This window comes from Acomys minous (genome assembly GCF_964271855.1).
Source record: "Acomys minous genome assembly, chromosome: 19".
Taxonomy (NCBI): domain Eukaryota; kingdom Metazoa; phylum Chordata; class Mammalia; order Rodentia; family Muridae; genus Acomys; species Acomys minous.
The window spans coordinates 62,872,518-62,886,617 of record NC_140499.1 but is presented as its reverse complement, the minus strand read 5'-3'; the positions used below and the strand labels follow the sequence as shown (position 1 = coordinate 62,886,617).

The window sequence follows — 14,100 nt, the reverse complement described above, 5'->3', positions numbered from 1 at the left end:
TCCCTCCCTTCTCTCTCTCACCCACAATGTATCTTAGGATGACTTCCTCCTGACCTGCTGCTAGGCTTGGAGTCTGGGGAAATCCTTAGTCACAATTCCAAGTATTCTGCCCTCTCCTCCCTGTGCGCGCTCCCACTTGCAAGGCCAGGCCTTCCTCATGGGGGTTTCTATGTCTTGTCACACTCTTCCTTGCCCCAGCTGGCCCAGCAAATATAAAGGAGGTCACCTGAAGGAAGGACTCACCGAGAGAGATGAGAGTCTGGAGAGTCTAGGCGCCAGCCACAGGCTCGCTCCCTGTCAGGACCATCCGCTTTTATTCCCTTATCCCCGGTGCCCAGGAGATCCACGATGGGCGGAGCCAGTGAGAAGGGGTCAGGGATCTGAGGACTGCCAGGCGAGGCTGAAGGGAATCCTCTGTGGAAATTCTGACTTGCTGTTTACAAACAGGGCTAGAGGTGGCACATGAACGCACGACATACCTTTTTTAATGGCAGAAACTATTTTTCCTACTAAGCCTCACCATCTGGTGAAGTAATAGGCAGAAAAAAAAAAAAAGGAAGTTGGGCTCTCCATAAAAGAAATGGTAGAAAAGCCAGGTGTGATGGCACCTTTAATCCCAGCACTTGGGAGGCAGAGGCAGATGGATCACTGTGAGTTTGAAGCCAGTCTGGTCTACAAAGTGAGTCCAGGACAGCCAAGGCTACACAGAGAAACCCTGTCTCAAAAACCTAAAAAAAAAGGGGGGGGGAGAAGGAGGAGGAGGGATGGATGGAGGGAGAGAGGGAGGGAGGAAGGAAGGAAGGAAGGAAGGAAGGAAGGAAGGAAGGGTAGAAGGTGTGGACCAAACACAGGGTCTCCTTTCCATATCCTAGGCTGCTCTCCACACTGAAACCCTCCATCCTCGAATACAGTCCAAGAGCAGAAAGGACGCATCTTGGGATCAGTGAAGGAAGCTATTTCCTGCCAAGGGTACGGCTAACTAGCCACCATGAAAGTTAAAGATGAGAAATAATTGTCAGAGGCTCCTGGTTTGGAGGAATAAGAATCCAGGCTTGGGGAAGAAGCCCAAAGAGAGGTTTGAGACTGAGGAAGAGATTGCGACTGTGGACGGGGGAGGAGGCTCAGATTTAAGGCAAAGTCATACGTGGCTTAGGTGTCAAGGCAAGTTGTCTGTATTCTGAGAATACCCACACTGAGTCTAGGAATAGCACCGGGGCATAGCACCCATGCTGTCTGAAGCCTCACCTTAGCCTGCCTAGGTCCTCTCCAGGGCCCCCTTTGTCATCCCACCACAGCTATGACACTAGTGACACAGCTGGGACTTGTCTCTAAGCAACAGGAGTTTCCCAAAGCAGAGAGTGATGCAGGAGGCTCTGGGGAGCACACTCCCATGGAAGATGGGCAGACTGACTGGGAATGCAAAAGCAGCGAGGAGCTGGCGTTAGCCTGGGCCTAAGTCTCCACAGTCAAACTCCAAGGGAGCATCTGAGTCACCTGCCCCACCCCCCCTGAGGCCAGAGAGAAAAGCACAACATGACGAGAAGGAAAGCTTGACTTTAGGAGAACCAAGCCTGCCAGCCTTGGGACAGCTTCTGTGTACCTTCCCTTAAGCATCTCGGATCATCCAGGCAAGGGCTTGACGTCTAATCTCAGCCCCATTCCCCGCACTCTGGACCCCCTGGCCTTAAGCCTACCCTGAGGAGAAGCAACAATGTGCCTCATGTTCTAGGAGTGAGAGGGTGAGGAGACGGGGATCTCAGTCCTGTTTATGCCATCATATGGCCAAAACTGCATCTGTTAGGACTCTGCTTCAGTCAGTCTGCCTACCTGCGATGTCATTGCTTACCTGCCATGGGGGGGGGGGGGATGGCCCTGCCCAGGGCCATATAAAAGGACAAACCTCCATGTGTCCCCCCTCCCCCCCTTTCTCCCCCTTTCCCTCTCCCCTCATGCTCATTTAATAAACCCCTCTATAGCATAATATCTGCCTCCAGGTACCTTCTTATGTCTTATTACCCTCTATCTATCATCTGCCATAATCTTTAAACATAACAAAGGCCACATCCCATCTTCTCCTTCACACCACACACACACACACACACACACACACACACACACACACACACACACACGTAGCCACTATCTGCCCCCTCCCCACTTATTCTCCTCTAAGCAACATGATTCCTAGTGCTTGAAGATCTTGTCCCTCGGCCTTTCGGGAGCAGAGACAGTATGTTAAGAGAGTGGCTATTGGGGCTGGAGAGATGGCTCAGTGGTTAAGAGCACTGCTTGCTCTTCCGAAGGACCCTGGTTCAATTCCCAGCACCCACATGGCAGCTCACAACTGTCTGTAACGCCAAGATCTGACACTCTCACACCAATGCACATAAGTTAAAATTAAAATAAAAATACTGGGCCGGGCGGTGGTGGCGCACGCCTTTAATCCCAGCACTTGGGAGGCAGAGGCAGGCGGATCGCTGTGAGTTCGAAGCCAGCCTGGTCTACAAAGTGAGTCTAGGCCAGCCAAGGCTACACAGAGAGACCCTGTCTCGAAAAACCAAATAAATAAATAAAAATACTGAGAGAGAGAGAGAGAGAGAGAGAGAGAGAGAGAGAGAGAGAGAGAGAGAGAATGGCTATTGTACCATGTCAGTCAGCCATGGTCGAATGGCCGCATGCATCTGTAAGGCCAGCACGGAGGAGGCTGGCAGGAAGGGGTCAGAAGTTCAAGGCTAGCTTTGGCTACAGACTTGAGACTTCCTCTCAAGGGGGCGAGGGATCGGGCAGCTCTTTCTTACGCTACTACAAGTGACCTCCCTCTCTACTGCCCTTCTTCATCCAGCCACGGGACAGGAAAGGACGGACTCGGTAAATGAATGTCGGGGCTGAGTGTCAGTCGTCCACTTCCTCAGCCTTCTCTGGCTTGAGGACTCCTTCCTCATGACTCAGGCCTGATGTCTTCCCTCCAGACACCAACCAGCAGCAGATGTGACCTTCAACACTATCCCAGCTTCAGTGTGAGCCCGGAGGCAGCGCTGGAGTCAAGAGGGAGGGTGGCGGGTTGGCTGACGTCCCACATCTGGAGCCTTTCAAGTCAAGCTTCTGGTGGTTTCCACCTTCAGAGTTCCCTTTGTTGCACGTACATGCACACACACACACACACACACACACACACACACACACACACACACACTGAGCACGCTCACACTTGCATGCACTCAAAATCAGCCACCCCATTCCTCCCCAGGCTTTTCTAATTTGGTCCCCCAGAAAGTTCCAGCTCAAGTCCCAGCGGTTCCCACCACGACCCTCGCTCAGCCCTCAACCCACAGTCTCCAGCCTCTCAGACAACAGCTCGTCGTTTCAGAACCCTTTATTGAACTTGCTCCGCATCGTGCACAGGCAGGAAGAAGCCAGAGTAAGGCACTCCGCTCACAGCCAACAGGGAAGACTCCGCCGCCCACCTCCCCCACCCACGCCCAGCTTCATCTGAGGCGTCTTCACTTCTTCCGGGGCTGCTTATCTGGGCAGCCTTCAAAGAACTCATTGCACATCATGGCGATGCAGGACAGGAAGACGCAGTACTCCTGGAAGTCTACCTCGTTGTCCCTGTTGCTGTCCAAGTTGCTCATCAGTTTCTGGAATGCAGCTTCATCTGTCCTTTTCTGGAGGTAGAAGAGTCACAGTTAGAAGCTAGCCTGAGCCAGATCTCTGCCTCCCAGCCGGGAGCTCAGGAAGCCCTCTGGGCACTCCTTGCTAGCCTCTGGGCTAAGGGATGATGGGAAAGGATGCTACCACGCCTTCCCTGGGCTTTGTTTTAATTATCTCACTAGGTAACAGTCATGATGGTGATGTGTTAACTAACGTACAGTGTTGCTGAGGGAAGGATGTGCAAATAGTTGTCTTCCTCCACAGTCCTGTCTTCACAAATGGAAACTTTTATTTCTGTTGCTCTTGCTTTTTCTTTTTCTTTTTGTTTGGTTGTTTGTTTTTTTTGGGGGGGGGGTTTTGAGGGGGTTATTTTATTTTATTTTATTTGGTTTTTCAGGACAGGTCTCTCTGTATAACGTTGGCTATCCTGGACTCCCTTTGTAGACCAGGCTGGCCTTGAACTCACAGAGATCTGCCTGCCTCTGCCTCTGCCCCCTGAGTGCTGGTATTAAAGGCGTGCGTCACCATGCCTGGCTTTCTATTGCCCGTGGTCGCTGGACAGACAGTCCTGACCTAGGCTGCAGTTTCAGATGCTGGCTATCTGATGCGGTTGTTTTGGGTTTTCCTCTGTCTCTCTGGTTATGTTCGTTCTCTGCCTTGTCTCAGCTGAGGGCTAATGTTCTACACCAAGCATCCGGGGCAAGCTCTCCAGCCTCTGTCTCCCCACCCTAGGGACATATGCCAGGCTGTAGCTAGTACCCACCACAGCCCCAGCCTCCTCCCGGGCATGCACCACACATACAGTACACAGGCAGGACCTACTCACCCCCAGGAAGCTAGGCAGCTCCTTGGTCAGTAGCTCCTTGAGCTCTGACTTGTTGAGCTTGAATTTATCACCTTCTTTGCCTGAGTATTTGTGGAAGGTAGACACAACCACATCCAGGGCCTCCTCCAAGGGGCTCGCCATGGCGACAGCTGAGACCTAGCTGCAGGAGACACAACAGTAGCAGTATCCAACAGTGTGTCAAGAACCATCTACGTGTCCCTGAGCATCACCCAAGTCATAGGCTCAGTCCGTCCCCGTTTTCAGTGCTCCACTCCAACCTACCCTCTAGGAGCACTTCAGGAAATTGTCCTCAATCCCCAGGAGATCAAAGGAGTGGGACCAACTGATGGCAAGAGGGTCATGTCTGCTTTGGGCTCTGGAACCTGCAGAGCCTCCCACCCAGGCTCTGGAGATCCCAGCAGCCTTCTGTGCCTCCCTCAGGCCTGGCCTCAACAACAGCAGTTTTCCACCCCTCGCTCAGCTTAGTCACTCCCACAAGCCAACCACAAGCACAAGGCTCTGACCCATTCTTCTCCCTCGAAGCATTGGGCGCGGCTCCTGGCTGCCTGCCCAGGGGCCTACAAGCGGAAAAAAACCCAGCTGCCTAGTGACCAGCTTAGTGAGGAGTTAGACGAGGCAGCGAGGTAGGGGCCCAAGAGGAGGGTGGGGGTGGCAGGCTCTCTTGGCCCGGGACAGGACGCTTTATGTTCACAGAACTATGAACACAAAAGCCTTCAGGTGGACGCCGGAGAGATGGCTCTGTGGCTAGAGGTGCTTGGCACCAAGCTCAGCAGCCTGAGTTCCCCCCTCAAAAGCCCACATAATAGAAGGAACAGCTTGACCCCCACAAGTGCACATTGGCATGTGCCCCACCCCAACACCCCCCCCCATGCACGCACATGCACGCAAATAAATAACCATAATTTTTTTTGTTTTTTTCAAGACAGGGTTTCAATAACCATACTTTTTTAAAGCCTACAGATGCCTTCTCTTTGCTTCCTGTACCTGAGTGTATACACACTGGGTTGTATGACCCAGAAAACACAAGTCAGGGTACCCATCCATGAAGATGGCTCCCAAGTACCAACATACGTATGTACATACGCTGTATCAACGACATGTACAAGCCTTGGCATCTCAGAAGCCTCGAGAGCCAGCTCGAATGCAGCCATTTATACACTTTTTTTCACTCTTGTGCAACACACACACACACACACACACACACACACACACACACAAGCCTCCACATCAGAATCTCTCATTTGGATCTATTAAAGCCACCTGTCCCCCCAAGCAGCCTTCCTCTCTCCTTCCCTAGCCTCAGCCCCTAACACCGCTAACAGTGCTCAGGGCCAGCACAACTCACCAGACCAAGAGAGAGGAAGCGCTGAACAGAGAGGTTTGGGGAGAGCCCAACAGTCTGATCTATTTATACCCTGCCTGGCCCTGCCCATACTGGGCATGGGGGAGCAGAATACTACGCCGCCGCTGCTGTTGGTTGATGTGGTAAATGTCACAACCCCCTCCACCAGCCCTGCCTGGGAACCGGGCTTTCTGTCCCTCAGATGGAGCAGTGAGTGAGCTCCAGTGGGCACAGATGGGGTGGACACCACCCAGTAGCCACAGCTCCATCAAGAGTTTTTAGGAAACCTTGAGAAGGGGCAACCTGGGCCTGGGGTGTGGTCCACAGGAGGGGGATGGAGGGGTGACGTGACGGGCAAGAGATGGGAAACTGCCGCAGGAATGTGTGGCCCGGGAATTAAGCATGTGACATTATCCAGTGGGACAATGGTAGCCCTTCTTCCTCCAGCCTAAACAGCTTTTTTTGTCGCATCCAATAAGACCCAAGGTGGAGGCTGGCAAGTCAGGAGGGGCCTTGGGACCACCCTAGGTCTCAAGTGGGAAATACATCTAGGGGGTGCCATGGTGAATTAGGGTGGTGGCGAGTCCTGCATGGGAGGTCCAGTGAGGGCATCCGGATGACAGAGCATGCAGGGTTGGACACTCACAGGAGAGTTAGAGAGGAAATAGAAAAAAAATGGGTTGATCTCTAAGGGATTGAGTGAGAGTCAGAAATGGGGGTTTGGTCCCTCAGTGGGTTATGGTTTTCAGAGATGGGAACTGACTCAAAGTGTCCCCTTTCCCCTTTAATACAAAGGGACCGAAGACTTCAGAAGCCCCTTATCTTATAACTGCTGTTCTCTGGGAACTCACAGCCACACCCAGCTTGGAGCATCTGGTCAAAAGTACTGACTTCTTCCCAAGGAATTCCTCGTCCTTGCGGAAAGCCCGAGACAAGGGCGTCCACCTCAAGACAGGGGGCAGAGAGATGGACACAGCGACCCTCCAGCCTTTGACTGGTGGGACCTTGTGTTGGCCCCCACCCCCCACTGGACACTGAGACCTGTGCATTTCTACATTTCTTTGGGCCCATACCCCCACCCCCACCCCACACCCACACCCACCCCCACACCCACCCCCACCCACCCCCATGTCCAGCCTCCTTCCTCCAGTGGTAAGGATCATAGAGGAGCAAGGATCACATGGATTCTGTCGGAAGGCCGAGTGCGTCCCCATCAGAAGAATCAAACCAAGCCAAGCTGACATTTCTTTATTGGGAGTTGAGTAGGCCCGTGCCACAGCGGTCCCAATGGCGTACACATGGCTGAGCATCTAAGGTGAGAGCAGAGATGTTCTTCGCTTCCAAGCAAAGGCTGGTTACTGCCCCACCGCTCGCTAGCTGGACATCCTTAGGAAAGCCTCCAAAGCTCATGGGTAGCTGAGGTTAGCCCATCAGGGACCTGGTTAGTGCAGATTGAAAGGGGTACCACAGAGAGGATAGGGAGGGTGTGGCCTCACATCCAGGACCACTTCAGGGACAAAGATGGTGCAGACCCTGGGCTTCCGGAATAGCGTAGAGGCCATTAGGGACAAGAGGGCTCTGGGGGACACTCTTTGAAGTACTCGTGACAGTAAAGACAGAGGCTGGCAAGTGCGCGCATGTACTCCCCGAAGTCCACCTCACAGTCCTTGTTGGTGTCCAGAAGACTCATGAACTTATTGTAGTCACACTCCCGGAACTCACTCTGTAGAAGGGATGAGAAGGGAGGGATCAGGAAACCAGGATGAGGAAGCTAAGCACCTTCCCACACCACTTCCCTCTGATGGGTGGGCGGCCCCCATTCCAAGCCACACACCCACATGCTGCTAACCTCGTCCTACCCGTTGCAATCCGCCTTCCCTGCCCTGCTTCCCGGCTCATTTGCTGAGCACCTACTCCTTGCTATGGAGAGCCTGCCATGAGTTAGGCTTATCCACAGGCTGTCACCCTATTTACGTTCTGTTCAACTAAGGCTCATGCGGCTGCACCACCTCACTTCCTTAAGTTCCCTCTCCCTCTTGATGCCCTAGGCTGGCACTCGGCCCTAGGCCACTCTCTGCAGAGTCCAAGTGGTACCTCCCACTAGCGGGGAGAGGCATGAGGGTGCTCCCACCAGCAGGGAGAGGCACAAGGGTGCTCCCACCAGCAGGGAGAGGCACAAGGGTGCTCCCACCAGTGGGGAGAGGCATGTGGGTGCTCACCGGAGTCCAAGTGGGCAGCTCCTTCTGCAACAGCTCCTTGAGCTCCGACTGGCAGATCTTGTACTTGTCCCCACAGTGGCTAGAATACTTCTGGAAGGTGCTCAGGATGGCAGCTAACGCCTGCTCCAGGGTCTGGGCCATCCTCACTGTCACAAAACAAAGGTGTGACTCACAAGGAGAGCCAGGCTATTACTTTCTTCTTCCTCAATGTGTCCCAGGTCCTAATTCCAGACCTGTCAGTCTCCACCATACTGAAGCGCCCTTCTGAGCAGTCCTCCTTGACTACACACACACACACACACACACACACACACACACACACACGTACAAGCATGCACACACACATGCACACACGCACACACAAACACACCAATTCACACACACACCTTCATCGTGCCTGTTGTGATTTTTCTGGGCAGAAGCTTCATTTCCCCAACATCACCATAAATTCCTCAGAAACAAAATATCCTACCTCGCCACCTTCACTCACACACACACACACACACACACACACACACACACACCGCGCACTGGGAGCCTCCCTAAGGACTCTGATATCCTCCTATCCTTTCTCACCCCCAACACCTGGGAACTCTCAGTCTCCCATTGGGCACCATTCCATGCTGCACAGCCCCTGGTCCTAGAGTCCTCTGCCTCTTGGGGACCTGGAGCCTCCTCCTGTAAGAGCTTGCACAGGGATCCCTGCCCAGGGCTTCTTTGTCCACATCCTGGTGAGGCTAGTGCCAGCAGCGATGGTGAGGCCTGAGGGACCGCCTACCGCCTCCCCATGCCTCCTGCCCTGAACTCAGAGAAGCTACACTTGGGAACCCTCGTCTCTTGCTCACCCTGCAGCCCTGGCTGAACTGTTTCTCTGTGAAGTGGGTTAATCCAGCTGCACAGGCCTAGTCAGAAACATAGTGGCCTCTGCAGAGTCCGCCCGCCCGTCCACAGATCTACTCATCTGTGAGTGCCCTGCCCTGTAGCCCTCCTCCCGGGGGGATGGAGGGGGTGGGGAGACAGCACTGGCAGGTCTTAAGACAGAAGGCTTTGAGGAGAATCCCCCACTGGGGTGGAAGGGAAGCACTCCCTAGAATCCCCTCCCTCACCCTATTTCTATTGTCCCCCCCCCCCCCCCATCACCCATGCAGCCTGGGCAGACCCTGGCGGCCGGGAAGGCAGTGAGAACCGTTCCCATAAGTCCAGTGACTCTCATGGGGAGTCCTGCAACTTATGGCAGCCAGGGCCAAGACCGGGAGCCAATGGCCAGCAAGACTGTAGCTGGCAAGGACATAGGGGAGGCGGGGCTGAAGTGGCAAGCCCCGCAGGGGTCTAATTCTCCCAGGGTTGGAGCAAGGACCCACGGTCCCAGTAGAGGAAAGCGCCGTGATCCCAGGAGCTCGGCACCTCAGAGCCCTGCTGAGTTCCTCCCAGCCTGCCTGACGCCACTCTGGTTACTGCAAAAGCTCAGGGCCTGAAGCCTCACAGGGATTCTCTCTTCTCCTGCAGCCCTGGCCTGTCCCAACTCATCCCCCGGAATGTAGCGAAGACAAAGCGCAGAAGCATGGAGCTCACTAAGGGCTGGCTGCGTAGAACCTCAGAGAGCCCGTTGTCCCCACATCAGTGCAAGATCTTGGCTGGGCACGTCCCCCAGGCTAAGTTTCCTTGAGCTCCGCAGCGCACAAGGGAACCCCTGATTCCACCGTATCTGATTTCCCCAGCCCCATCTCCTGCTAACGATGCCTTTCTGCTCCCGTATCCAGGATCGAACTAGCTGCTGAGGGGGTCCCTGAGCTGCCCGACACCCAGCAGCCACACTCACCACTGCTGCTGGTGTTCCTGCTGTAGAATCCTAACACCTGGGTGTCCCTATTTGTAGCCTCTCTGGAGATGAAGGGAGCAATTATAAGGGCCCAAGTAGGTCAACGCTGAGGCTGCCCCCAGGGTCTCCTGCCTTCTTCCCTCAGGAGCGGCTGTTACAGGCCCACCACCCACCTAGCAACGCACACATCAAAGACCAGGCCGAGTCTCAGACACCACTCCCTTCTCACTCTTCCTCAGCCCTTCCCCAAAGCTGGGAGCTGGTAACAGCTTCCTGCTTGTAGCTTCCAGACACACACACACACACACACACACACACAGCCCTCTCCCCCGCTCTTAATTGTGAGGAGACCAAGAGTACAAAATGGGAGCACGCCTTGGACTCCCTTAGGTTAGACCTCCAGAAAGTCTCTATGGGAGCATCCCGCTAAGCCCATGTCCCCACCCCCCACCTCACCCCACCCCACCCCCATTTCCAGGTGAGATAGTCTGAGGCCATGGGACTGTCGCCCCTCTCCCCAGCCTCCAGATTACTGAGTGTTTGGTGGCCTTTGGCTGTGAATTGTTTATTTCACTGGACAAAATTGTCACGAGGCTTTTTTTTTTGAGACCTAAAAGACAAGGTGTTCTTCCTAGGTAGGGAGCCTCCAGCTGTGAGGAGTCTTGGACTTTTTTTGTCTCTCTACTCCAAGTGATATGGATGAACTTGGCCGTAGGAGAGCTGGCGCTGTCCCCTAGCTCCCGAGGAAGCTGGCTTCCTGTTCCACTGCTCTGTTCAGCACTGGGGCAACAGCTAAAGGCCTCCTGGGAGCAGAGCATCCATTTACCGTTCAGCTTAAGCAAATCCGGCTTGGGGTTCCAGCTCTACTTGTCTCCCCTCCTCTGTGAGGCCCGGGGTTTCAGCCTGTGTCTTCCTCACTCCCAAAATCATCAAACCCAAATTCCAGCTTGAGCTTGGCCAGAGCCCCCAGGGCACCCTGTTCAGCCTCACAGGTTTTGCCATCACTTAAGGTTTTTTAAACAAGGAGTTTTTTGTGTGTTTTTTGTTTTTGTTTTTTGGGTTTTGTTTTGTTGGTTTTTTGGAGGTTTTTTTTTGGGTTTGCTTGTTTTGTCTTGTCTTGTTGCTGCTTCAAAGATTTTATTTTCTTTTTAAAGCTTTCGCTTTCTTTTTCCTTATGTGCACATGTGTGAGTAATAGCACAGGTGCCCACAAAGGCCACAGGCATTGGATCCCCGTGGAGCTGGGGTTACAGGAGGTTGGAAGCCGCCAATCATGAGTGCTGGGAGCCAAACCATGGTCCTCTGCAAAAGCAGTGTGCACTCTCAATGGCTGAGCCCTCACTTAAGACTCCAGTGGGGTTTCCTTCATTCATTTTTTCTTTTTTTTTTTTCTTAACATATTTATTTTTATTATGTGTGTGAGTGCCTGCACGTCTTCATAACACATGACTTGTCCCAAGGAGGTCAGAAGGTGTTGGATCCCCTGGAACCGGATTAAGCGGTGGTTGTGAGCCACCATGTGGGTAACAGGAACCAAGTCCTGGTCTCCTCAAGAACAGCAAGTGCTCTTGACCTCTGAGCCATCTGTCTCTCCAACCACAGTGGAGCCTGTTTTGTTTTGTTGAGACAGAGAGTCTCTCTACACATCCCTGGCCAGCCTGGAACTTACTATGTAGACCAGGCTGGCCTTCTTTCACAGATCTGCCTGCCTCTCATCCCAGGAGCAAGGATTAAAGGCATGTGCCACCTTGTTGTTCTTTGATGCCTGAAAAAGATCATAATTGATTCCGCCTGGCATTTCCTGCCATTCTTTTTTTTTTCCTGCCACTTTCAGCTGGCGCAGGTGGAGACCACCACTTACCCACACATGGAAATCTGTTCCCACTGCTTCTCTGTGCTCTCCCACCCCTAAGCGTCCCTGTTTCACAGAAAGAAAACCCAACACCCAGAGGATTATGGGAAGGAGAAGAGCATGGCCTTGACCTCATCCTGAGCCCAGCACCCAGCTCTGCCTGGGCTACCATCTCCTCCTGGAGGTCGGTCGCCAGCCCGTACGTGAGGGGAGTGAGCCATGGAGGCAGGAGGAAGAAAGAGCTGTGATTAACCCTGTTTTATTGGCAGGGAGTTATGAGCGGTCCAGGACGGGGGACAGAGGTGGTCACAGGGCAGCTGAAGGAGGGGCCGGAGTGGGGCAACGATTAATTTGCTTCTAGGTCAATGACTTATCGCCACCTGTGTTGACCCCCTGCTGCCAGCTACTTTAAGGATGTCATCTCTGCTCTTGTGACCTGATTTTCCTCATTGGTGGAAATAAAAATAGTAACCATCTCATGAAGTGCTTGAGGAGTCTGAGCTACCACAAACAAGGCTCGTGGACTAAATGTTGCTAAAACGTAGAGAGGGCTTGGTAAGTGCTAAGCCCAAGAGGTAGAGTGACTTGCCCGAAGTTATAACCAGAGAAGCAGCGTGGTCACCATTCACTGTCCATCCAAGGAATTAGAGACTCTGAGGCTAGGCTATATCAGGGGGGGTGGGGGGGGGATAGAGCATAAACAAAACAGACACAGCCCCCCTCAAGGGAGATGACAATCTAGCGGGAGAGACAGACAATAAGAAACGAATGTTTGCCGGACGAGCCCAGCAGCCCTAGCTCCGCTTTCTTATCCAACAGCCCTTCACATTTCACGGCACAGCCACAGCCCCTAGGGCACACAGCTTCTTTGTCCACGGGGAGAAAGCTGGGAGTGTCTTGGTAGAGGTGTGGGGTTGCTGGATGCGCATGGAAAGAACGCTTGCTTAATTGGGCCTTGGCTCAAGACTCCCTCCACCTCACCACCTGACTTTAATGTGTTCTGTCCTTTACCTTGTTGGACACTTACTTTCCTTACCTCCAAAATGGGTTTGGAAGATTCCTTCCCTGAGAATCCAGAGTCTTGCCTTGGCTTGTATGCTGAAACATTCCTTTCATGCCAGCGCTTGAGAGGCAGAGGCGATCGGATCCTGGCGATTCAAGCCCAGCCTAGTCTATATAGCTACATAGTGAGATCTTGTCTCAAAAAAAAAAAAAAAAAAAAACTCAAAGTGCCTTCGTTTGGTTGGTTGGTTGACTGGTTGGTTGGCTGGTTTGGCTTGGTTTGGTTTGGTGTTTTTCGAAACAGGGTCTCTCTGTGTAGCCTTGGCTGTCCTGGACTCTATAGACCAGGCTGGCCTCAACCTCACAGAGATCCACCCGCCTCTGCCTCCCCGGCTGCTGTGATTACAAGCGTGCGCTACTTCGACCGGCTTCAAACTACTTTTTTGTTACTAGTTACTGTGGCAATGTGAGGGCTCTGCCCCCCCCCCACATCTAACTCAACAGAAACAGAGTTCCCTAGATAGGAGATGGGGTAGGGAAGTGGAACCGGGCAGCCTTCCTCACCGGTCATCTTGTCTGGCTTCTGCCTCCACAAAGACAGAGACCAGGATCTCTTCCCTTGTTAAAAAAAAAAAAAAAAAAAAAAAAAAAAAACTTCTTAAAGTGCCTAGAAGTTTCCAGCATCTACCCTGAACTCTCTCTGCAGTGGCCCCCAGTGCACAGCAAATGGACCCCAGGTCCAAGGCCAGGACTCGAGCTGTCCTCACTCCTGTCTGTCCACAAGCTCCATCCCCATCCTCGGGCCGAGCCTAGCACCATGGCTTCTCACCTTGCATAACTCCCTGAGGACAGATGAGCTGACCGCTGAGAAATGTGCCATTGCTGGAGACTGAGGAGGAGCTTTGCCTCAAAGATCAACAAGAGCCTGTGCAAAGGGTGAACGCAGATGCTAGCCGATCTGGCAGGACTTCTTACAAGCTAAAAGTCTGACTCTTCCCCAGCTCCCCCCGCCCCCCCCACCCCCCCACCCCCCCCCCCCCGGTCTCCTCACTATCACCACCATCGCCTACGGTCCCTGGAAAACGCATCATCCTTCTAAAGGGCAGTGTCTCGTCCTGCACCTCAGGGGGAAAAATAAGATAGTGTTGTCTCAAGAATCTGGACATTCTATTTATTTCTGGCATCAGGGCCCCGAGCCCTATGGCCAGAGCAACCACACAAATCCAATGGCCCTAGGAGGCTACATGTATTTGACAGAAACAATAGACCTCCTTTCTGATCTCCCGAGCCAAGTATGGAGAACACTTGGGAAGGGTGTCTGGTTCCTGGGACCAGCACTGGGGCCAGGGAGGAAACTGGAGCCTCCTGA

At 53.2% G+C, this 14,100-nt stretch overlaps 3 protein-coding genes across 6 annotated transcripts in view; all 3 read right to left on the bottom strand.

Annotated features, from left to right (window-relative positions):
• S100A5 (S100 calcium binding protein A5) overlaps window positions 1-388 on the bottom strand; it is a 3,579-nt gene extending 3,191 nt beyond the window's left edge. Inside the window, exon 1 of one of the 2 annotated variants that reach the window (XM_084769724.1) lies at window positions 244-388. The gene's annotated coding sequence lies outside the window, so the exon portion shown is untranslated. Of the gene's footprint in view, window positions 3-243 lie in introns of those variants that run through there. The other variant, XM_084769725.1, reaches the window with a different exon arrangement.
• A 2,970-nt stretch (window positions 389-3,358) lies between these two features.
• On the bottom strand, window positions 3,359-5,991 carry S100A4 (S100 calcium binding protein A4). Of its 3 annotated transcripts, none has more exons than XM_084769721.1 (3): window positions 5,844-5,991; window positions 4,478-4,637; window positions 3,359-3,665 (listed from the first exon to the last, which is right to left on the bottom strand). In XM_084769721.1, the coding sequence occupies exons 2-3, from the start codon at window positions 4,616-4,618 to the stop codon at window positions 3,501-3,503; spliced, it is 306 nt and encodes a 101-aa protein (XP_084625847.1). In that variant the 5' UTR covers window positions 4,619-4,637; window positions 5,844-5,991; the 3' UTR covers window positions 3,359-3,500. The 3 variants fall into 3 exon arrangements, with proteins under 3 accessions (XP_084625847.1, XP_084625849.1, XP_084625848.1); XM_084769723.1 differs by having other exon boundaries at window positions 4,478-4,633; window positions 5,844-5,904; XM_084769722.1 differs by lacking the exon at window positions 5,844-5,991 and adding an exon at window positions 4,760-4,919.
• Window positions 5,992-7,073: 1,082 nt separating this feature from the next.
• S100A3 (S100 calcium binding protein A3) lies at window positions 7,074-10,038 on the bottom strand. The gene is made up of 3 exons (XM_084768758.1): window positions 9,879-10,038; window positions 8,060-8,205; window positions 7,074-7,563 (listed from the first exon to the last, which is right to left on the bottom strand). The coding sequence occupies exons 2-3, from the start codon at window positions 8,198-8,200 to the stop codon at window positions 7,402-7,404; spliced, it is 303 nt and encodes a 100-aa protein (XP_084624884.1). The 5' UTR covers window positions 8,201-8,205; window positions 9,879-10,038; the 3' UTR covers window positions 7,074-7,401.
• Between the last annotated feature and the right edge of the window lie 4,062 nt (window positions 10,039-14,100).